The sequence below is a fragment of the Pantherophis guttatus genome, chromosome 4 (genome assembly GCF_059756535.1).
Source record: "Pantherophis guttatus breed Tessera chromosome 4, ASM5975653v1, whole genome shotgun sequence".
Lineage (NCBI taxonomy): Eukaryota > Metazoa > Chordata > Lepidosauria > Squamata > Colubridae > Pantherophis > Pantherophis guttatus.
Window position 1 is genome coordinate 78338939 of NC_142066.1, and position 23462 is coordinate 78362400.

The 23462-nt window shown below is 42.0% G+C and overlaps 1 protein-coding gene across 5 annotated transcripts in view; it reads left to right on the plus strand.

Annotated features, from left to right (window-relative positions):
- Window positions 1–23462, plus strand: part of VPS41 (VPS41 subunit of HOPS complex) — a 326442-nt gene that overhangs the window by 179025 nt on the left and 123955 nt on the right. For all 5 annotated transcript variants that reach the window (XM_034413658.2, XM_034413736.2, XM_087892430.1 and 2 more), the window contains 3 exons: window positions 19884–20003; window positions 21576–21722; window positions 22855–22921. In XM_034413658.2, coding sequence (XP_034269549.1) covers window positions 19884–20003; window positions 21576–21722; window positions 22855–22921 — 334 coding nt within the window. The remainder of the gene's footprint in view (window positions 1–19883; window positions 20004–21575; window positions 21723–22854; window positions 22922–23462) is intronic.

Sequence of the window (23462 nt, forward strand, 5' to 3'; positions counted from 1 at the left end):
ATTCCATAGTTTAACATTTATATATAACATTCAGAGTCATGGATACCTTTTACTTTCCTGTTGTGAAGTGAAAGTTTCTAATTATTTTTTATTCTGTGCAAACTATTGCAGTATTATATATGTTTGATTGAAATAAGTAAATTCCATAATTTGATTAATTATACTGTAATAATAACGTGTGACCAAATAATCATGATTATGATGATGGACATGACAGTACTTGGAGACAACAGAATACGAGATGAAGGTCTGCAAATAGAAACTGACTGACAGAATCATAATTGATTAATTGCAAAAGGCAACTTTACTTGGAACAGTAAAAGTATCATGGACGATACCTTCAACATTATGAAACATCAACATCTGCCGATCTCAGGCCATTGGAAAGGATTCAATAGGTGGATAAAAATACCAAAAATGCCAGATCCAGTCTGAACATCTGGTTAACTTTGCAACAAATCATAATAATAATAAATATAAAGTTTGTGGCAAAAGAAGGTAGTACCAATAGTAATAAGCAACTCAGGGGAAATCCTAAAACAACTGAAGAATATTTGAATACTACCAGGAGTAAGAAAATCACCATTGGTCAGAGAAAAAGTTGGCTTTATTTGGAACAGCTTATATCCTGCAACAATACCTTTAACACTTTGCTAATCTGTAACTGTAATATTGATTGATACCTTTATCATAATGTGCTTATCCTAAATCTTTGGGAAGGATTCAATAGATTGATGAAAATGCCAAACACAGTCTAAACATCTGGCTGACTGCGACCAACCCTAATATGGTATGACATGGTAAGATGCTGAGCCTGCACTCCGCTGAGGTTGACTGCTTGGTGGCTCGATTCCCGTAAGCGAATAAACCACATAGGGACAGGAAAGAAGCCTCCCCCAATTGCCCACTGGCATTCAGGCGTCCCGCGGGTAAGATAACACCGCTCCAAAAAATTCTTTGCACAGAGGCAGCCAGCCACTTTGGTGATCCCTGGCTAACAATGCCGTATGAAAAAAAAAAAAAAAAGATATGACAAGGCAAAGTAATTACATGGCCAAAATGTAATTTTTAAAAAAATAGCAAACAAAGTAGATAATAACAAGACCTGGCAATAGCTTAGAGCAGGAAAATTGAAAAAAGATCCAAAAGGGCTAATTCTGATTGCATAAGACCAAGCTTTAAGAGCAAACTCATACAAAGCCAAAATTGAGAAAACAACAACAGACTACAAAGAAAAGTGACCACCTAGTTAGCTGCTGCAAGAAGATCACACAGACTTGGACCGCACAGACGTGTCGGTGTCGTTCTCCATTCCTTCTGCATTCTCCTTTGCCATTTTTGTCATCTCATATTACCTGGATTTCCATCTGACCTTTATCTCGTTCTCCTGGATTTGTGACTAACATGGCAGGACTCCCACCACTGGTTGAGCCTGCTTGTCATTTTCAGCATCGGGCTTCGGATCTGTTGCTGCTGACCAGCCCCTTTGGACATAACATCGTCCTTTTACATCTTGCCCCTGTTGAGCAGCTGTTTCGGGGGGGGCATCGGGCTGTAGAGTCCTGTTGGGGCTGCACCGGAGCTGTGGGAGCTTCATGCTCCAGTTGTCCATCAAAACCGCATTCAGGAGCTTCTCGCTTCCAGTGGGCTGGTTGGGTGGCCATTTCTGTCATCTCCTTTCACTGTGTTTTTAATAGTTTAGATCTAGCCTGCAGTGTTTGTAGCTCAGCGGCGGGTTGCGCTCTCCCAGAAACACGGGATCGCTGATACAGGAGTTTTCGTGCTCCATTTGCTGCTTATTCAGCCATGCCGCCATTTTAATTGCTTCATGCAGTTACTGGTGCAGGAGCTTTGTGCTCCATTTGTCTCTCAATCAGCCGTGCCACCATTTCGGTGTTTTGGGCACTTGCTGAGTCATGGTTTCAGGAGCTTTGTGCTCCTTTATCATTTGGACTGCATTAATTCTAGTGACCTCGCTGACAACAAATGGTGTCCCTGAGCTTGCTTGGTGCCTAGCAGCTTTGCCGCTTGTCAGGAGCTTCGTGCTCCATTTCTGGCCTGCCCAGTACAAGGGAATTTTTGACAGTTGATCCTAGGCGGCAGCTGCGTCTACTAACTTCTTTACATTTGGCCGCAATTTTGTGGACAGTGGATTGGCGACCCTCCATTTTGTGTAATGTGCTTCAGCTTCAGTGATTGACACTGTTTCGGATTTTTTTTTTTAAATTTGATTTATATGCCGCCCTTCTCTGGAGACTCAGGACGGCTTACAATGCACTAAGCAATAGTCTTCATCCTTTTGTATATTTTATACAAAGTCATTGGGCCTCTTTATCCCTTCTGAAGGGTGTGCGCAACATTATGCCTAAGGCACTTTGTAAATCTAAGAGAGGCACAGCTGAGATTGATGACAGGCCTCATGTGGGGCCTAGTACATCTGATCCAGGCCCATCTCGGGCTGGGTCTCTGAGTTCCTCAGAGTCTAACACAAAATCGGCCCATTGCACTACAGCATTCCTGTGGGATGAAAAACGCACAGCCAAGGCGCTAGAAAAAGTATCCCTTAAGGCAAGTCTTCGTAAGGCCCCGCAGTTATCATCTGCGCATGATTCCAACATTATCTCGGCCATTATCTCCTGCTGTTAACCCGGACCAAATTTCGCTCCGGGATTGTGCCTTGCCTATTCCGACAGACGCATTGTGGGGTCCGCATCTTCTCACGGCGCCATTGACTGGCACGGATGTGCCTATGGACGCTACACTGTCCTCTGCTGGGGGGATGGAGTTTAACTTGCCTGTTAATTTCCAGTGTATTGTTCCCAAGGCCATTCAGCAAGGTCTATCGGCTAATTTATGGCAGCATGGTTGAGCTTCTCCGGCCCTGCCCATGGCATCTGATTCACGGTTTGCACCTGGCCCTGAGGACTTTCATTCCTTTTGGGACCCTGATTCGCCGATGCCATCGAACAGCAGCCATCGCTTGGTCAGCTGGAACACAAGGACCATGACTTGTCTGATGATGAGGGCTTGTTGCCCGAATAGCTGGAGTTCTCTGGTCTTTCTCCGCCAGTGATTTTCAAGTCCTTATTGTTCAAGGCAACCAATGTCGCATGCCTGAGCTCCTCGCAAAACAGAGAGGTTCCAACCTGTTCAAAGGATCAATCGGATCCTCTCTTCTCGGAGCCAACCAGGGTGGTGGACGTAGTTCCCATGCCCCCTCTGTTTCTTAACGTGGTTCAGAGACAGTGGACCATGCCTGGTTCTGCCCCACTTCCGTCTTCTGTGGACAGATGGTTTTTCAATGTGGCTCCAGAATTGGTGTCCCTTCTTCAGGTTCCTTCTGTGGATGCGCCTATTGCTACCCTGTTACCCAATTCCTTGATTCCAGGGGAGCCAAAAGAGAGCTTATGTCCTGAGGAATGCCACTCTGACCAATCTCTCCAATGAGTCCATCAAGGAGCGGCATGGGCGATTCGTTCGGTGTCTACAGCATCGTTCTTCAACAGAGCCACCTTACTTTGGCTTCACCAGCTTTGTGATAAGTTGCTCCTGGAGGATTCCAGGGTGCAGCAAGATTTGAACAAAATCATCGTGGCAGTTCAGTTTTCGGCTGATGCAACTTTGAATTCGGCATGATTCGCTTCCAAATCTATTGCCTCTGCAATTGCTGCTCGCCGCATGCTCTGGTTGCGCCATTGGCCTGCGGATGCCCGCCACAAGTGGCGCCTGGCATCAGCTTCCTTCATGGGGCCCCGTTTATTTGGAGAGGCACTGGAGCCTCTTCTCGTTGAAACAAAGGACAAGCTGAAGATTTTGCCTGTTGCCCCCCCACCCCCCGCAGGGGGGGAGTCCCACTACATTCCTTATTCCCATCGCCCTCAGTTTCAGGGGTCTGAGTGGGGTTTTGATTCTTCCCATTTCCAGGGGATTTTCAGTCCGAGATAGAGAGGGAACCAAGATAGGTTTTCACGAGGTAGACCCTTCCTCAGTAAATGGCCCTTTTGGGAAGGAGGAGGTCATTCTATCCGGCGCCGGTGCTATCTACATTTCTGACCCTCCCATTGGTGGCAGATTGGCCCCCTTTGCTGACTGTTGGGAGGACACAACATCTGATAATTAGGTCCAGGATATTATACAATCAGGTTTATCCCTTGAGTTTCTCTCCATCCCTCTGACATTTTTTGTGCACTGCCCGGTGTCTAACGACAAAGACAAGCAGATCTGCATGGATTTGGCTGTGCAGCACCTGCTGGACATAAAAGCTATCCAGGAGGTGCCAGCAGATCAACTCGGGCAGGGGTTTTATTCCCGTATACTTTTTGTTCCCAAATCCTCGAGGTGGGGGTGGAGACACATTCTCAACCTAAAACGACTGAACTGTTATATCGTACATCGTAGGTTCAAAATGCTGTCTCTGCACCCCATTCTCGACGGCATTAGGAAAGGCAACTTCCTCACCTCTATTGACCTCACTGAGGCATACTTCATATTCCAATTCTCCCTTCCCATCGGAAGTTCCTCAGATTTTGTTATGCAGATGCCCATTATCAATATCAAGCTTTGCCCTTTGGGCTTTCCTCAGCCCCCTATAGCTTTACCAAGGTCTTAACCGCCTTGGCTGCTTCTCTCAGAGCTAAAACAGTTCATCTCCAGTGTTACCTGGGTAACATTTTGATTTTATCCTCTTCTGTAAAGTGAGCTGCAGAGGAACTTCAGGTAACTCTCCAGGATCTCACGTCCCACGGGTTCTCTGTTAACGTGGAGAAGAGTCATCTGACTCCTACTACCCATCTGCTCCATCTGGGAGCGGTGACTGATTCCATTGTGGGCTGGGTTTCTTTATCTCAGGAGCGTCAGGACAGTCTCACAGCCCTTGTAAATAGGTACCCCTTTTCTTCCTTTCTCAGCTCCTGGGCAAAATGATATTGGCCATTTCTATCACTTCCTGGGCTCGCTTATAAGCGAGAGGCCTTCAATAGTTTCTTTTGCCATTCCAGAAGGTGGGCAGAGGAACTTCTTCAGCCAGGGTCTGGGCCTTCAAGGACATTCTCAGATCCCTCAACTGATGGCGGTCGCCAGCCATCACCAAGGGCTGTCTGTTTCATGATACCCAGTGGCTGGTGGTGACAACGGACACCAGTCTATTCGGCTGGGGAGCACACTTCCAGTCGAAGGTGGCTCAGGGCAGGTGGAGTGCCCACGAAAGGCAATGGAACATCAACTGGCTGAAGTTGCGCACAGTGAAACTGCCTCTGTCAGTTTCAGGGCAGGCACATGTTAGTGCTCACAGACAATATTGCTGCAAAAGTGTACATAAATCGCCAAAGGGGCACCAGGTCCAAGTCCCTGATGTTAGAAGCCAACGGAATAGGTCTGTTGGCAGAATGACCCCTTTGCTCCTTGACAGCGGAGCACATCTCCTGGGTGTCCAATATGCAGGTGAACTGGCTGAGCTGTCAAGTCATCGACCACTCAGAGTGGCGCCTGCACCCGGCACTTTTCAGGGACCTGACGGCCCATTTTGTCATCCCGATGTGGATATGTTTGCAAGCCACTTGAATGCTCAAGTCCCACAATTTTTCTCACAGTTTTTGACCACAGGTGGAGGAAATGGCTGCCCTCCGCAACCCATGGCCAAAGGCCCTCCTTTATGCTGCCCCTCATTCTGAGGGTGGTCACAAGATTCTGGAAGAAGGAGCGAAGGTCATACTTCTTGCGCCTCATTGGCCAAGGAGACGGTGGTTTGCCAACCTCATGACTTTGTCGGTGGCTACACCCTGGAGGATCCCTCAGGGCGTGGCCTCACTCAACCGGGAGCATTGGGCCACCTGGACCCACAGTGGCTCCTACTGACACCTGGGGCTTGAGTGGCATGCTCTGAGTAGAGACAGACCCTCCTCCAGGCTTCTTCAAGCTTCTTGGCGGCCTTCCACTGAACGTATTTACTCTGCCACTTGGTGGACATTTTGTAATTGGTGTGACCGTATGGGTGTTTTCCCTCTCCATCCTTCAATAGGCCAGATCCTGGAATTTCTCCAGGAAGGACTTGATAGTGAGCTATCACCTAACACCATTCGAAGGCATGTGGCGGCTCTCTCATCTTTCCTGACTTATGGGTCCCTTACTTCCTTATCGCAGCATCCCGCTATACAGTGATTCCTGAAAGGTGCTACTAACTTATGCCCCCCTATGGTGCACAGATACCCCACCTGGGATCTGTCTATTATACTGAACTCTCTTACAGGAGCCCTCTACGAGCCCTTACAGACTACCAGCCTTCGCCTTTTGTCATGTAAGGTCGCCTTTTTGGTGGCAATTATCTCTGCCAGGTGGATTTCGGAGAATGCCACCCTTTCTGTATGAACTGACCTTTGCGTTTCCCATCCTGATCACGTGGTCCTTTGCCTTGATCCCACCTTTGTGCCTAAGGTTAATATGCCTTTGCATCGATTTCTGCCCTCACCCCGTTCATCCCTTAGGACTCTGTTGGCATACTTTGGACATCCGGAGGGCTCTTCGGATATACCTTAAGAGAACTGCTGACTTACGAAAGACAGAGTCATTGTTTGTCTCCTTTATTCCAGTCTAATTAGGTTGAAGGGTGACCCCTACTATCGGCAGATGGATTCAGCAGACGATCGCCAAGGTGTATGAGCAACGTTCCTTGCCGAGGCCCACTCATCTAACAATGCATTCTACATGCCTATGGCCACATTGGCAGTGTGGGCCATGCAGGCCTCCTTGCTTGAGATCTGCAGGGCGGCGACTTGGACTTCCCCTTTGCCTTTTATAAAGCATTACAAACTGGACAAATTTGCCTCAGCTGAGGTGGCCTTTGGCCATAGGGTGTTGCAGAAGGTGCATATCGGAGGGGAGTCTTCTGACCAGCCTGGGCCCGTCCGTAGTTAGGGACAGTAAGCTTTGGTATGTCCTATACCTGGCTGCTGTCTCCACCACTATGGAGAAGGGGCGTTGGTCTTACCTGAGATGTACCTCTCGTTGGGTGGAGACAGCAGCCAGCCTCGCCCTTTGTCAGTCTGGTCTTTGTTGCTAACTTTCACTCATTTGTTCTGACACGTCAAGTCTGTTTCTTCATCTTCGCCAAAAACTGGAAGCCCCTAGCAACAGGGGCAGGACTTAACAACTTGACAGACTCAGTCCTCCAATCTGAACAGATGAGTACTACCCATGCCTGGCTGCTGTCTCCACTCAATGAGAAGGTGTGTCTCAGGTAAGACCAATGCCCCCTTTTGCCCTCATAGCAAACACAGCATCTGTATTGTACTCATGTGCGGTTCCATCTCTAATCAAATGCTTCCTCATATTTTGTGCTAGATGAAAAAGAGCCACTTCTGGGAAGTATTCCCTGTTGACATTCATGGCAGCCAATTCAAAATCATAGTGAATGGAATGCAGCTGTGTATTAGGCATCAGGTTTTTAAACAAACTCAAACCACCTTTCATATGTAGTATGTTGTTTGTTTGGTAGAAATGCATACAATACATGATGCATTCCCTCATACTTCTTGGCTAGGATGACATAGACCTGTGCAAAGAGTTTTGGAGCTATGGCAAAAGTCCCATCTACATACCAGTTGTCGGATGACAGCAAGATGTTCAACCAAGTCCTTCTGCCAAATATTAGGATCCTCCTTGACCCCTCTCCAAAATCTCCTAGTAGGAAAGGCTCTTGTAAGCCAGGAGTTGGTGAATATGTCTTGTATTTCTCAGTTAAAATGAGGTCATCAAGGCTTACCGGGTCTGAGGGTGCCGCCCATATTTCGTTCCTTTTTCTGCTAATGGTTTTTTGCAATGCCGGGGTTGCTGGTATTGCAAAGTAGACCGCTGGGCTCACGTTGGCCAGACATATATTGATAACTTTGGATGTGCCTTCCACTGTCTCCTCTGCCCGCCGTTTCATGCTCTCAGGAAACATGCCACTTCCACCCACTCTGCTAATGGGGTGTGTAAATGCTCATTGATTCTTTTTATTATTTCTCTGAGTCTTGTGTGAATTCTGGCACTGCATCAATCACATTGCTCACAGCGCCAAAAAGAATCAAGTACATTCAGCTTATCAGATACATAGAGGTACCCATCAGAAACATCCATCTCTCAGGCAGAAGTCTTCTTAACAACAGTAATACAACAATGAGTGCTTGTTGTCCTCAATGAATGCAATGTATAGTACTTTATTGGCTTCCCATGTCAGTGGTTCAAGTTACATGGAATGATGGAGACTGAAAACCAGAAAAAAAGTCCTTTGTAGGTGTGGATAATTAGGAGGGAATCTGGCATCTTAAGTTCTCCTGAAATACTACTGTAAATGCTTAAATGCAACATTTGTTTATTCAGAAAGCAAGGTTGTTAAATGTAAAGGGGAGGCAAATCAAAGCCAGAGAAATGTAAACACCTCAGGCCAAAAAAGGTGCTACAAAGGATTTTCCTTTCGATCTTCAAAAAGCTTCCATCATTCCATGTAACTCAAAGCCTTCCATAGGAACCTCAATTTTCATATCTTGACATCAAGATATACAGACGAAATGAGAATTTTGAGGGTGGGAAGATAGAACAGTTCCTCTTTGCAGATGAGAGAAAATATCAATTATCAAATAAACTAATATTTTCCAAAGAACCTGAGGACAGGACAAGAAGCAATGGATGGAAAATAATTAAGGAGGGAAGCAACCTAGAACTAAGGAGAAATTTCCTGACAGCTGGAACAATTAACCAGTGGATTAGCTTGCCTTCAGAAGTTGTAGATGTTTCATCACTGGAGGTTTTTAAGATAAAACTGGACAGCCACTTGTTTGAAATGGTATAGGCCCCAGGTTTCTTACCTGAGCAAGGGGTTGGACTAGAAGACCTCCAAGGTCCCTTCCAACTCTTCCCTTCCCTTCCCTTCCCTTCCCTTCCTTCCCTTCCCTTCCCTTCCCTTCCCTTCCCTTCCCTTCCCTCCATTTCATTCCATTCAATGAAAGCTTTTTTTAAAGTGCCTGTTTCTTTTTCTCACCTTTTGACTACTTCAGTGATTTGTGTGCTCAAGAGACAGTGGACTGCACATCCACCTCAACCTAATACTGTTCACACCCTGCCCCCCCCCCAGCTCCCCCTCCTGTAGAGTGGAAAAAACATGCCTAAAATGACTACATAAAAAAAGCAAAAGAGCCTCTGCTGAAGGAGGTGAACAAGAGAAACCTCTTGAAAACAATGAGATTGAAAGCAGAATATCAAAAGGAAACAATTGAGCATCAAGTTTCTAATTATGCACAGTCAATATCTGAAGGACATTGAAGGAACGGTAGATACAAAGCTAACCTGGAGATGGTTGAGATCAGAGGTGCTGAAGAAAGAAACTGAAAGCTTCATTTTGGCTACCCAAGAACAAGCCCTATCACTTTTATCAGTGGCTGCAGCAAAATCTCACAAACTGATGATCTATAACTTCAATGATTGAGTTGCCAAAATTATGTATTGGAAGCTTTGCCAGAAGTTTGGGTTCAAATGCAGCAAAAATTACTGGGTATACCAAATTGACAAAAGTTATTGAAAATGAACAGGTCAAGATCTTGAGAGACTTTCTAATCCAAACAGACAGAGGTCCACAACATGCCTGGCCATCATTATTGTGGAAAAGTAAAAAGTCTGGTTCATTGATATTGCAATACCAGGTGATGTATGAATTGAAGAGAAACAACTAGAAAAAATAACAAAATACTATGATCTGCAAATTGAAGTTGAAGATTGTGGAGGAAAAATGGTTGCACCAATAGTAATAGGAGCCCTTGGACCAATAACCAAGTTTTTACCAGTCCCAGATGGGGGGTTGAATTGAAGATTAAATCAACAACAATTATGAAGGAGAAGGAGAAGAAGAAGAAGAAACCAACACATCTTCTGCTGGTCCTGTGATGAAAATCGAGTCCAAACTAATGTTTACCCATGTAAAGAAAAAACTTTGAACTTTTGGAAAGAACTGTTGGAAAACACAACAAAACTGCCTCCTGGATCAAAGATATTCAACAACAAACAACACGAAAGCAAATATGCAAAAATGGAAAACAGTTCGAACAGTAAATGGGGAGAACATTGGTGAAGTCAACATCAGAATTAATGACTGTTCAACATCACATTAATTCCACTGACAATAATCTTACGAAACACAAAACTGGGATACCAAAGCTCAAGCCAACATGGCAAGATAAACCATCTACTATACATGATGACTTAAAAATGTATGCGAAAAGCCCTACTGAACTTAAATCAATACTCAACACAGTTCAGCTGTTCAGCAGTGACATCAAAGTGAACTTTGGACTTGAAAAAATGTGCTATATTATCCATGCAGCAAGGAAAAATGGAAACATAATGAAAGCATTAGCAAAGGAATATGGTTAGAAATACCTAGGCATATTGGAAGCAGATAACATCTAAATGGAAAAGTCAAAGAGTCAACGCAAAAGGAATACATCAGGAGGGTCCACAAAACATTAAAATCAAAATTGAATGCTGGAAACATAAATAAAGCCATTAATACATGGGCAGTTCCAGTGATACGCTACTCAGCTGGAATCATCAACTGGACATTGGTTGAATTGGAAAACTTGGACCAGAAAATGCGCAAACTTTTGAATATGTACCACGCTTTACATCCACGAAGTGACATCGACAGGTTGTACCTGCCAAGAAAAATAGGGGGCAGAGGACTATTGCAAATCCATCAAACTGTAGAAGAAGAAAAATAAAGTTTGAATGATTATGTGAACCAAAGTATAGAAAAATTGCTGCAGGCTGTGAAAACGGAGAACATTATAAAAACAACAAAGGCAGAATATAAGGAAAACCAGCTGGATGACAGATTAAATAGATGGAAAACCAAAACTTTGCATGGACAGCACTTGAAAAACATTGAAGGAAAATGTGATGACAACTTTACATGGGCATGGCTTAAAATGGGAACCATCAAGAAAGAAACAGAAAGTTTAATACTCGCTGCTCAAGAACAAGCACCACAAACACAAGTGGGACCTGCATCGGCTACCGGTTGCCCTCCGGGTGAGATTTAAGGTGCTGGTAATTACCTATAAAGCCCTACATGGCTTAGGCCCAGGGTATTTGGCGGACCATCTGCGGCCAGTGACAGCTCCCCATCGCCCAGTGCATTCTCACAGGGAGGGCCTCCTTGGGGTGCCATCGGCTAGACAATGTCAGCTGGTGACCCCTAGGGAGCGGGCCTTCTCTGTGGGTGCACCTACTCTGTGGAATCAGTTACCCCTGGAGCTCCGGGTGGCCCCTAACCTTCGCTCTTTCCGCCGTGACCTTAAAACATGGTTATTTCGCCTGGCTGGTTTGGACTGAAGGGGTTTTAAAGGGGATTTTAATGGTCTTTTTATAATCTTATTGGGTATTTTAACATTGATTTTGCTTGATTTTATTGTTGTGAGCTGCCCTGAGTCCTTTGGAGATAGAGTGGCATACAAGTTTAAATAATAATAATAAATAAATAAATAAGAAAATAAATAAATAAATAAGAAAAATAAATAAATAAATAATAAACAAACAAACAACAAATGCCATGAAAGCGAAGATACAAAAATCCACCGAGAAGCCAAACTGCTGATTTTGCAACAACAAAGTTAAAACTGTTTCACACTTAATGTGAGAGTGCAGCAAAATTGTGCAAACTACAAAGCTAGACACAACTGAGTTGCTAAATTAATCCACTGGTCATTATTTTAAAAATATGCCTTACCTGTAGCCGAAAAGTCATGGGAACATAAAGTGGAAAAAGTTGTCGAAAATGAGAAGGTGAAGATCTTGTGGGATTTTTGGATACAGACGGATCATCATTTGAAACACAACACGCCAGATATCACAGTTGTCAAAAACCAAAGCTTACAATTTATTGATATCGCTGTACTGGGAGACACCAGAGTCAAAGAAAAAGAACTGGAAAAAATCACAAAATATCACGAGCTAGTCATCAAAACTATGCAATTATGGATGAAACATGTAACAGTGATACCCATTTTCATTGGCGCACTTGGTACCATGTCCAAGAATTTTACAAAACACATCAAGAAATTGCAGCTTCCTGCAATAACACCAGTGGAACTGAAAAATCTGTGCTACTCGGAACATCGTACATTTTAAGAAGATACTTGGTTGATACCTGACAAGATCCGGCAGCAACCCATATTAACCATTAGCACCAGTGAATGGTATTTGTGACACATTTTTAAATGTTCAGTTGACTGAGTTTCATGTTTAATAAATAAAAGAGATAATAATAATATTAATAAAATAAAATAAAATAAATAAAATAAAATAAAATAAAATAAATAAAATAAAATAAAATAAAATAAAATAAAATAAAATAAAATAAAATAAAATAAAATAATAAAAAAATAAAATAAAATAAAATAAAATAAAATAAAATAATTAAATTAAATTAAATTAAATTAAATTAAAAATTAAATTAAATTAAATTAAATTAAATTAAATTAAATTATTAAATTAAAATTTTAAATTAAATAATTAAATTAAATTAAATTAAATTATTAAATTAAATTAAATAAATTATTAAATTAAATTAAATTAAATTAAATTAAATTATTAAATTAAATTAAATTAAATTAAATTAAATTAAATTTGTATGCTTCCTGACTCAGAATGACTCTAAGTAGTTTATAGAGTAGTTTATAATAGATAACAATCCCCCGCAAAGACCTTGGCAAAGATCCAGGGTTTTAAGGCCATTTGCAATTCCAGTAGAGTGGGAACATTTTAATTTCAGGGAGGAAACCTCATTCCAGAGGGCAGGCACTGCTACAAAGAAGGCACACTTTCTGGGTCCCAATAAATGGTGTTATTTGATTAATGGAATGCAGAGCACACCAATCCTGCCAGAACTACTTGAACAGACCTTATAGGAGACAGGTGGTCCCTCAAGTAACCAGAGCCCATGCCATGTAGGGTGGTATAGATGGCAGTCAGTGTTCTGAATCACACCTAGAAGCAAAGAGATACCGTGCAGTTCACAAAGCAGAGATGTAATACTGTAAAACCAAGGCATGCTCATCACAGCCTGTGCAACTGTATTCTGGGCCAGCTGAAACTTCCAGGTGGTCTTCAAGAGTAGCCCCATGTGGATTCGACCGGAAGCGTTGCAGCGAGACAGTCAGGGAATTAGCGGGCTCCGATGAGCTCCACGAAAACCCGGACTGACGAACTGCTGCCAAGGGATCTTTGGACCGGAACTGTCCTGTAGGGTCAGGGAAGAAGGAGAGGCATCTTGGAAGACCAAGAGGATCAGGCAAGTTCCTCGAAGATCAGAGGTATCTCTCTCCGACTCGATGGTGGGGGCAGTAGCCATTGCGGCTGTCAAGAAGCTGGGGCAACTGGACTAAGTATTGAGCAGGTGCAGTGATTGCAACAAAGTTTTTGAAGCCGGATGAGTGACAACCAACCCACAGGTGAAACAACAGCCAAAAAATTATTTTTAAACCTGAAACCCTCAGCGTAAAAATAGCGGCTAACGGGCATGGGGGAATGTAAGCAGGATTTAAAGGGACAAAACCCCAAAAAGAAAATTGACTTTTGAATAAAATTATCTGGAAAATTTTAAGAATTAGAAGAAGTAATCCCAAAATTGGCTAAAGGATTGGAAAGAAAATAAATAGATTCTTTCTTTTTGAAGGCTAAGCAAAATAAAAGACAATTGGATATTAAGCCCTGCAACAGAAGTGCTGTATACCTAAAGAAAGATAAAGGAGAAAAAAAGAAAAGAAAGAGGGGGAAAGTATTGTTTAATTTGGACTGGATTATAAAATTGACTTGGTATTTTTAAAGTTAAAAAGAAGAAAAGAGAAGCTAATTGTTAGCGTGGATTGATACAAAATGGACACTTTGTTAAACAATTAAGAGAATTGTGAATTGTAGAGAGACATCTTCAGGAGAAAAAAGATCATTGCAATTTGGAATCTTTGTTTTGGAAAATGTTGAACTATATTAGTGATAATAGTCGTGAGAACTTTTGGGGAGGATTGCTTTGTCTGCAAGTGGCTTGACTTTGGGGGAAAAAAGGAAAATAACGAAACTTTTAAACTGGAACAATATTAACACAGAAAGAACAAAATGGGGCAGGAAATTAGAGAAATGATGGAAATGATGTACTCGTCATGGAAAGCGGAAATAAGAGGAATAATTACAATGTTTCATGGAGAATCGAAATTTGAGGATTTAAAAATTGAGATTGAGCATGTTCAAGCTAACAAAGAAGCAGACGGAGAAGCAAGACACAGAAGCTGAAAATAAACAAGAAGATAAAGACAATGAGATTAATTGTGGAAAAATAATTGAATATGTAAATAGTAATAATAAAAAGAAGGTTTTTAGAGATTACATTGGGATTAACAATGGAAAAAACAGAAAGGGCAAAAAGAAAAGAAGGAAAGAAGGGTGGCATAGAAAGAACACAAAAAACTTAAATGATTACACTGGGATTAACAGCGAAAAGAAAAAAAAGAGAGGAAAAGGATGGGAAATAACAGGAAATGCAGGGCATAATAGAAGAGTCCAGATCTGTGAAACACAGAATGATTACACTAGGATAAACAGTGAGATAAATAGTGGGGAGATAAAAAAAAGAGAAAAGAGATGGGAAACAAGGGGAGCAAAAGAGAGAGTTCAAGATTTTAAAATACAAAAGAAAAAAAGGAGAAAGAAAAAGGTAAAAATAAAAATGGAAAGGGAGAAAAAGAAAAAGTAATGAATGAGAAAGATGTTTTATATATTTAGAATTGAAATATGAATAGTAGTAAGAAACAAATGGGAAATTATTTGATTGTAAAAATGAAATGAATAATAATTAGAATATTTGTTTTTGTAAATTTAGATAATGACAAGTTTTTCTTTCTTTTATTTTTTTTAGAAATATGAATAAGTATAAATTGTAAGCTGTAGCTTGGATAACAGCTAGAACATTCTTAAATGTAATTAGGGAAACTAATGATTGAAATATTTTTAATTGTATATTGTGATGAAGTTGTGATTTGGAGGATTATATGGGTAAAACTATTTGGTCTACTGGGAGAGTTTAAGATGTGAAAATGAGTAACATAAGAGGAAAGCTCCATTTAACTAGGGAACTATAATAATTGAAATACTTTCAATTGTATATTGTGTTGAAAGCAGAAATGGCTAAGTAGTGGTTTGGAGGAATATATGAGGAAAATTATTTGGTTTATTATTATTGGTAAATATAATTAATTGATTTGCAAGAAATTGGATTGTATGGAAATAATTGGAATATTCATGTTCATATTGATTAATATACAGAAAAAGGATAGTTATATAACTAACTGATTCATATTAAAATGTTGGATTTGTATTAAACAATTGTAATATTACATAACCAATGTGAGGATAGATATAAAAATAGATGACAATGGGAAGGGGTACAATATAGAATAGAAGGGAAAAAATGAATTTAAGATTAGAGATGAGAAATAAATATGGCAAAAAAGAAATATAGAAATTGTAAATTTAATTGAAATGACTAAACATTGTCTAAATTTGTGAACCGGCCAAATACTCTGTTCAAAGAAAATATATTGTATGTCCATATGTGTGTTTGTTTAAAAAAAACTTGAAAAAAAAATAGCCCCATGTGGATCTGTTGCCTTAGACAAGCTGTGGGGATAATTAGTTTATGAATGACTGCTTGAAGGATCAATGTTGGAATATCCCACATCTGTCCAAGCATGCACAAGCACTTGGTCCTGGTAGGACTGAGTTGGAGACAGTTCTTCTCCATTCAAACCCACATCCCTCTAAGTTCTGGGGCTGAACCCTGACAGGCTCACTTGGCCAATCAGGGATCAAAAGATATAGTTGGACATCACCAGCATTTTGATTATACCAAACCAGCAGATTAAGCCATTTCATGAAGATGTTGAAAAGGAGAGAAGAGAGATTAGAACTCTACAGCATCCCATAAGTGAGGGCATAGCAAACAATCTTTTTGCCACTAACTGACTGGAACTGGCACCAAAGAAAGAAAGAGAACCACTGAAAAGACAGAGCCAGCTCAGAACGATACTGTAGTTGCCCATATCAAAAGTTGCCAAGAGATCAAGGAGAATAAGGTACAGTCATCATCCCAGTCTGCCAGAGGTCATTAATATGATAAAAGCTGACTCAATAATAAATCTCAGCCTGAAACCAATGTCTAGATAATGAATTTCCTCCAGGATTCTTCTCACCTGCTGATTGACCATCTTCCCAACAAGCTTCACAAGAATGGGAGTTTCATTACTGGTAATTAGTTATCAAAAATTACTGGGTTCAAGGATAGCTTCTTGGGGGGGGACATCACTTCTTGTTTTGAGGCTGGGGCCACTTCTTCAGTCAAAGGAGCCAATTCTGTTGTATGGGCACAATTGTGGTTCACCTCCCTGGCTACTTTTATAGCTGAGCAGGGGCCAGGATCCAGGTGACTAAAATGATAGCACAGAAAGCGCTGTCCCCTTCCTTAGGAGTCACCAACTCAAATAATGTAAGCAGCAGCTAATAATATATTTTTTGAACTGTATAAATAGCAATGATGTATATTTAGATGAAAAGTGAAGAGAAGGACTCCAATTTTCCCATAGTTACACATAGAAAGGAACAGGGATGAAATGTAAAAATGATTGCTACTGGTTCTGTGGGTGTGGCTTGATGGGTATGGCTTGGTGGTCATGTGACCAGGTGGTCATGGCCAACTTGACATCACTCACTGTTAGAGCCAGGAGCTGCACATTTTGAAGCACATTCTGCCCTTCTGAAGCCCCTAACGCTTTGAGTTTCCCTCCGCCACCCAAGCAAACATCAGAGCCTTCTCTAGCCTCGCTCTCCATTCCAGAGGGCCGTGCATCCCCCCCCCATCCTTTGTACAAACAGCCTGTCCTTTTTCTGCAAAGGCAGAGCCCCCTCCATGCAGGGCAATCCAAAGAGGGGAGGGGGATGCTGCAGAAAAGGCAGCCTTCCACCTGTCCCTCCTGTGCTGGCTCCTCAGGGCTTGGGGCTCCAAAGTAGCCCACTGGATTCCCAGCCAGCCACCTGCTTGCCGGCGCCTCTTCGGGAACTCGGCCCACAGAGTCTGGCACTCTGGAGGAAGGAGGCTCAGCTGCGGCGCATTCGAGAGGGGCAGAAGCTGCCGGGGGGTGGGAGCCCCCCATGTGGGGAGCGGGCCAGGCCTGGCCACACCACCATGGAGCCCGCGGCGTTTTCTCTTCAGCCTGGGTGGTGGTGTGGGCAGATGCAGCCGTAAGCAAGGCCACCCAAGCTGAGCAATCGCCACGCTTCCGCAGCAACAGGCGCGCTGGGCCACTTTGTCCACTTTCGTCACCTCTATGCGCTCTGCATGGAAGGGGCCATCGCTGGCACTCTCACCACCCTCCCATCCTGCCTGGCTGCAGAGTTCAGACATCCGCCTACCTGAAGCAACCCCACCACCATTCGCTTTCATTTCATGGTGGGAGAAGGAAGAAAGGGAAAAGCGGCAGTGTTTTGCTTTCTTCCTTTTCCTGTTTGTTTATTTGTTTGTTTGTTTGTTTGTTTCCATTTCTATACCGCCCTTCTCCAAATAGGACTCAGGGTGGTGAACAGCCAAAGTAAAAAACAAAACATACAAAATTTTAAAAACAGTTTAAAATAATTAAATATTTTGGCCGTAAATTAAAACAATCCGATTTAAAATCAATTTAAAATTTAACTCAAGCCAGCCCAGCTAGTTGAAATAAATAGGTTTTTAGGGCCCGACGAAAAATCCGGAGGTCTGTTATTGTACGTATCTCTGGGGGGAGGTTGTTCCAGAGGGTGGGCACCGCCACAGAGAAGGCTCTCCCCCTGGGGGTCGCCAGCCGACATTGTCTGGCGGACGGCACCCGGAGGAGGCCCACTCTGTGCGAGCGTACTGGCCGGTGGGAGGCTATTGGTGGCAGAAGGCGGTCTCATAAATACCCCAGCCCTAAGCCATGGACCGCTTTAAAGGTGGTGACCAACACCTTGAAGCGCACCTGGAAGACCACCGGAAGCCAGTGCAGCTCGCGCAGGAGAGGTGTCACATGGGAGTGCCTTGTCGCCCCCATAATCCCCCGCGCGGCCGCGTTCTGGACCAGCTGTTCGTGTTGTGAAACGAAAACTAAATGGCGGGATTGCTTCGGGCAGGCGGATGTTTGCACTCTGCAGCCAGGTAGGATGGGAGGGTGGCGAGAGCGGTGGCAATGGCCCCTTCCACACGCAGCACATGGAGCGATGAAGGCGGGCGAGGAAGCCCCGGCGCTTGTTGCTGCAGAGGCGCAGCGATCGTTCGGCCACGGCGGCCTCGGCTGGGGCTGCATCCGCCCATGCCACCATCCAGGCCGAAGGGAAAGCGCTGTGGGCTCCACAATGGCATGGTGAGGCCTCGTGAAGGCGGGCAGCAGTGGCAGCGGTGGGGGCAGAGCTTGCTTGGACTCTCCCGCCATCCTGGAACTGCACCGCGCTGGAGAGTTCGCCTGTGTGGCCGTGGTTTGACGGGCGTGTGTGTGTGAGGAAAAGAGGCTGCAGCAAAGCCCTGTCACCCAGGAGAAGACTGCGGAGGGGCACGTCACACGCCCGTTGCCCTTGCCACCGCTATTTTTGCTATTGGCTTCTCGTCACTTTTAAAGTTGATCTTGAAGAGCTGGAAGATATTTCCTTAGATTGCTGACGCTCCCAGCAATGAGTTTGGCAGCGATCTAAGGAAACGTGTTCCAGCTCTTCAAGATCGACTTTAAGAGTGCTGAGAAGCCGACAGCAAAAGTAGTGGCAGCGGGGGCAACAAGGGCATGTGTGTGTGTGTCCCTCCACAAGGACTTGAGGCAGACACCGCCCCTCTGAGGAAAAGAGGAGGCGGCGAAGCCCTGGCTGTCACAAGGGAGAGGAAGACCATGGAGGGACATACACACAGAGACACCTGTTGCCCCTACTGCCACTACTTTTGTTGTCAGCTTCTCGGCGCTCTTAAAGTCGATCTTGAAGAGCTGGAAGACGTTTCCTTAGATTGCTGACGCTCCCAACAATGAGTTTGGCAGCATGGAAGGCAGGCAAACATGGCAGGGCTGCGGGGAAGGGAATTGGCTGCTAGCTTCCCTGCAGCCCTGGCATGCTTGCCTGCCTTCCACGTGGCCTTCCGCTTGCCTGCCTTCGCAAGCTGGCCATGGGAAGGCCATGTGGAAGGCAGGGAAGCATGGCAGGACTGCGGGCCATGGACCGGTTCGGGGGTATAGCTAGCCAGCGATTCCCACCGGTTCGGCGAACCAGCCCCAATCTCTGCTACCGGTCCACCCCAACTGGTCTGTACCGGTAGCATTTCACCCCTGGAAAGGAAGGAATAAAACATCAGGACAAAATATGTAAATCTTTGTGAATATCCATGTTAATACATATTTGCTGTAGTCATTTCCAGGTTTGCAATTGAAATTCGATATTGTCCACTTTACAAAGGTGAATATTTTGAAAGTATGACATTTAAATCATACTGGGTGATTTAGCTTTGTCAAACCATTCAAAAGCAAAAATTCTGGATTACGTTTTTGCCTATCCTAGATTATGTAATGCACTAAAATCTTACACTTTTAGTTCTGCTTGTATTTATTTGCCTATATTGTATTTATTGTTGTGGTCATTTAACAACTGAAGACATTGTGTCCTGTACTTTTCATTGTTAATATGTATGTATGTATGTATGTATGTATGTATGTATATATATATATATATATATATATATATATATATATATATGATACACACACATAATATTTATACCTATTTATATTAATCTATTTTAAAAACTTAAAAATTACTCTTCTACCCAGTTATTGTTATTTGAAAAGAATTGGATGAATAGATGGAAGCATTCTGTTTTACATGAAGGAGAGGGACCTATTAGAAGCGTGAAATGGAGAGGAAATCTGATTGCATGGGCCAACAATATGGTGAGTTCTGCTGGGTTGATAGTGTACTTCTCTGCTGTCATTACCTTAATTCACTTAAAGTGGCTTCATATGTGTGAGTGTGTGCATGAGAGAAATATTACTTATTTATATTTTAAAAACTGAAGGCAGAACAGATAACCTGTAACTTGTTAAGACGCATTGTTATTGTCATCATTCAGAAAACGTTTAGAAATTTAATTTGCTGAGGATTGTAGAATAAACTCTTATTTAGGATTCTTCAGACCAAAACTATAGATTGTAGATTACTTTATGAACAAGAACTGTTGACTTACTGTCATATGAAGTCTTAAGTATTTCTCTTATCCTCTGCCATTGTTTTAATGTACTTCTCACTTTTTGCTAGTAGGAAAATATAAATCTGCAGAATAACTCCTCATATCAAAATTCAGAAAAAAATGTACTCCCACTCACTTTTCTAGGAGACTTAGTACTATCACATTCCATCACAATTTTTCCTAAAATCAGTGCATTTTCTTTAAGGCGGAACTAGGAGACCTGTAGCTTCCAAATATTCTAATTTGGAAATTTGAACACTTCAAATTTCCTCACACCATAATCAATGGTGAAAAATTCTGGGAGCTGTAGTTTAGAAACATTTAAAGAGACTAAGATGTGCAACCAGAAAAGTCATTATTTAGGACCTTTTAAATACTACATCTTGTGAGTATTCAGTCATGCTGTAATGCTGATAAATATTGTAAAAAAAAATTGAGGATAGAAGAGGCTCTTCCCCCCTACATAAAGTAGTTTTGGAGCAGTTTTGTAGACTCCTCCCATAATTATAAGACAGAGACAGAGATTTCTACTTCAAACATTTCTAGTTTAATTTTAACAATCAGTGTTAAAACAGCAGAGCATCTTGTCAGAATATGCCTCTTCTCCTGAGAGGAAGAAATTGTAGCATAGTATACTGTGATTTGAAATTCTTGTCCAAGTAGACATATTGTCCAAATAATTTACAGTTGTGTAATTACAAAAGTGGGAGCATTGAACTGCTTAAAGAGTTTCATCTCTTAGTCATAACCACAACTTATGCAGTTCCCATAACAGAAAACATGATGCATTTGTACAGAATTTGTAATCAATTTTGCTAGCATAGACAAAGCTAACTTCAAGAAAGAAATGAGTTTCTAAACAATATGTTTAGAAGATAGCACAAGTTAATTCTCGTAATTTAAAGAACAGAAAAATAAATTATTTCATGTGTTTTGTAAATCTTACCCCACATTTGTAGTTTTCTTGCAGAATAAGAAATAGAAAAAAGAAAGATCAATGTGCATGTATATTTGTATGTATATGTAAATTTTGATTGTAAACTGGGGCAGCAAAGCAAAATTACTTAACTGGTTCCCTTGTTTACTTAAAAACATTTTAAAGAACTTGTAGAAGAGAATTCACATTGTTTTCTGCCAAATTCTTCCAATTGTTCCCCAAAATATTTTTTGTGCCTCCAATAGGATAGTGCTGCCACCTTGATATAGCCTGTGATACTTTTATGTTTTGTGTGTAAAATGTCACACAGAATTCTCTTATTGTGTATTAAACTTCTAGGGCGTAAAGATATTCGACGTGATTGCTAAGCAAAGAATCACCAATGTTCCACGAGATGATATAAGCCTTCGTCCTGATATGTATCCCTGCAGCCTTTGCTGGAAAGATAATTTAACACTGATTATTGGCTGGGGAAATTCAGTAAAGGTACAATTACCTGTCTTTGTAATAAATGCTTGCTGCTATCACAGACAAACAGAGGATTATTTCTGAAAAGCGAAAGCAATAGGGAGGGGAAAAAAAGAAGGAAATTTTATTTGACTACTGTGCAGAGAACTGCTGCCATAGAAATATCATTGAGCTGACCTTCATAAGAAGGAATAATGACAAATGCTCAGTGGTCAGACAGATTTCTCTAAGTGTGTGAGTAGGCAAGACTGGGATGATCTTCCTCTTTTCTCTTCCAGCAGTGTGCTTCGAGAACTGCTAAAAGAGTTTTGGGTTTCATTAACTGCTTATTTGGAAAGGAAGTACATAAGCTGAATGTTTTATTAACTATTTTCCGTCAGTTTTAACTTTAATGAGTAATGAATCCTGGGATATTGAACGCATGCTTTCTCAGAGGGGTTATGGAGGGGGCAGACACAACAGTTTTCTACCAAACAATTGCCCTTCATTTCTAACCAAAAGACCAAAAAGGACAGGACTTTAACCTTTCCTTCTTGGAAGTTAATACCATTGAATACAATGGCATTTGAGTAGACATTGTAAGACTGAATCCTAAGAAATGTTTGGAAGTTATATGATGCTATGTATATAAAATGCTTATTTTCTTGACCAACCAAAACATATATTCATATGAATTTAAAACAGTGCTAAAAACATGGAAAGAATTATTTTGTGATAAAAATAAAAATAAGTAACAAAGAATCATAGTTCTACCACTTTCCATAGACAAAAATCTTTCTTGGACGCATCTAGGGCAAAAAAATTTCTACAGAACTACAAATAGCATAATTTTGGTAGATTTCAAAATGACAAAGGACTTTTTGTCGGTTTTACCATTTATTGACAGAGTTGCTAATCTGACATCTATAAAAGCTATGATACTAAACTTAATGTTATACTTCAAATTTAAACAAGAACGAACTCTTACAGATGTTTTCTGAAACATTTATGTACTTTATATGCTGCTCCTTCTAGGATTGGTCTCTTAAATTGTAATATTTACTGAAATTATAATCTTAATATTACTGTGATTACCTTTACCAATACACCAGTATGATCTCACCCTATTTTTTAAAACAAGTAATTATAATTAATATGATTTTCTTTATAGATATGTTCAGTGAAAGAACGGCATGCAAGTGAAATGCGGGATCTACCTAGTCGTTATGTGGAAATAGGTATGAATGAAGCATTTTTGTTAGTTAACTTACAGTAAATAGTAGTTTTTACAATTAAATGTTCGAAATCACAAAGTTTCCCTCTTTTTAAAAAGGTCTTTACTTGCAATACTATGTATTTAGTACATTCAAAGTATTTCAGGAGAGAACTAATTTTATCTAGTAATTAAGACACCTGGCTGGAAACCAGGAGACTGTGAGTTGTGGCCCTATTTTAGGCATGAAAGTTGGCTGGGTTAGGCCACTTACTCTCTATGGCAGTGATGGATAACCTTTTTGCCATCGCGTGCCAGGAGAGGGGGGCGTGGAGGGTCGCGCGTGCCCATGCGCACGCGCGCGCAAACCCCCCCCCCCGCTCCTGGCACATGGTGGCCTGGTAGGCCCGTTTTTCTTTCTTCCCTGGTTCCAGATCCTCTCTATTTATCTGGGAAGGGCGAAAAAAGCCTTTCTCACTCTCTCGGAGGCCCTCCAAAGGCCTGAAACGGCCCATTTCCCAACTCCCGGTGGGACAGGAAGTGACATTTTTTGCTGTCCCCAGCCT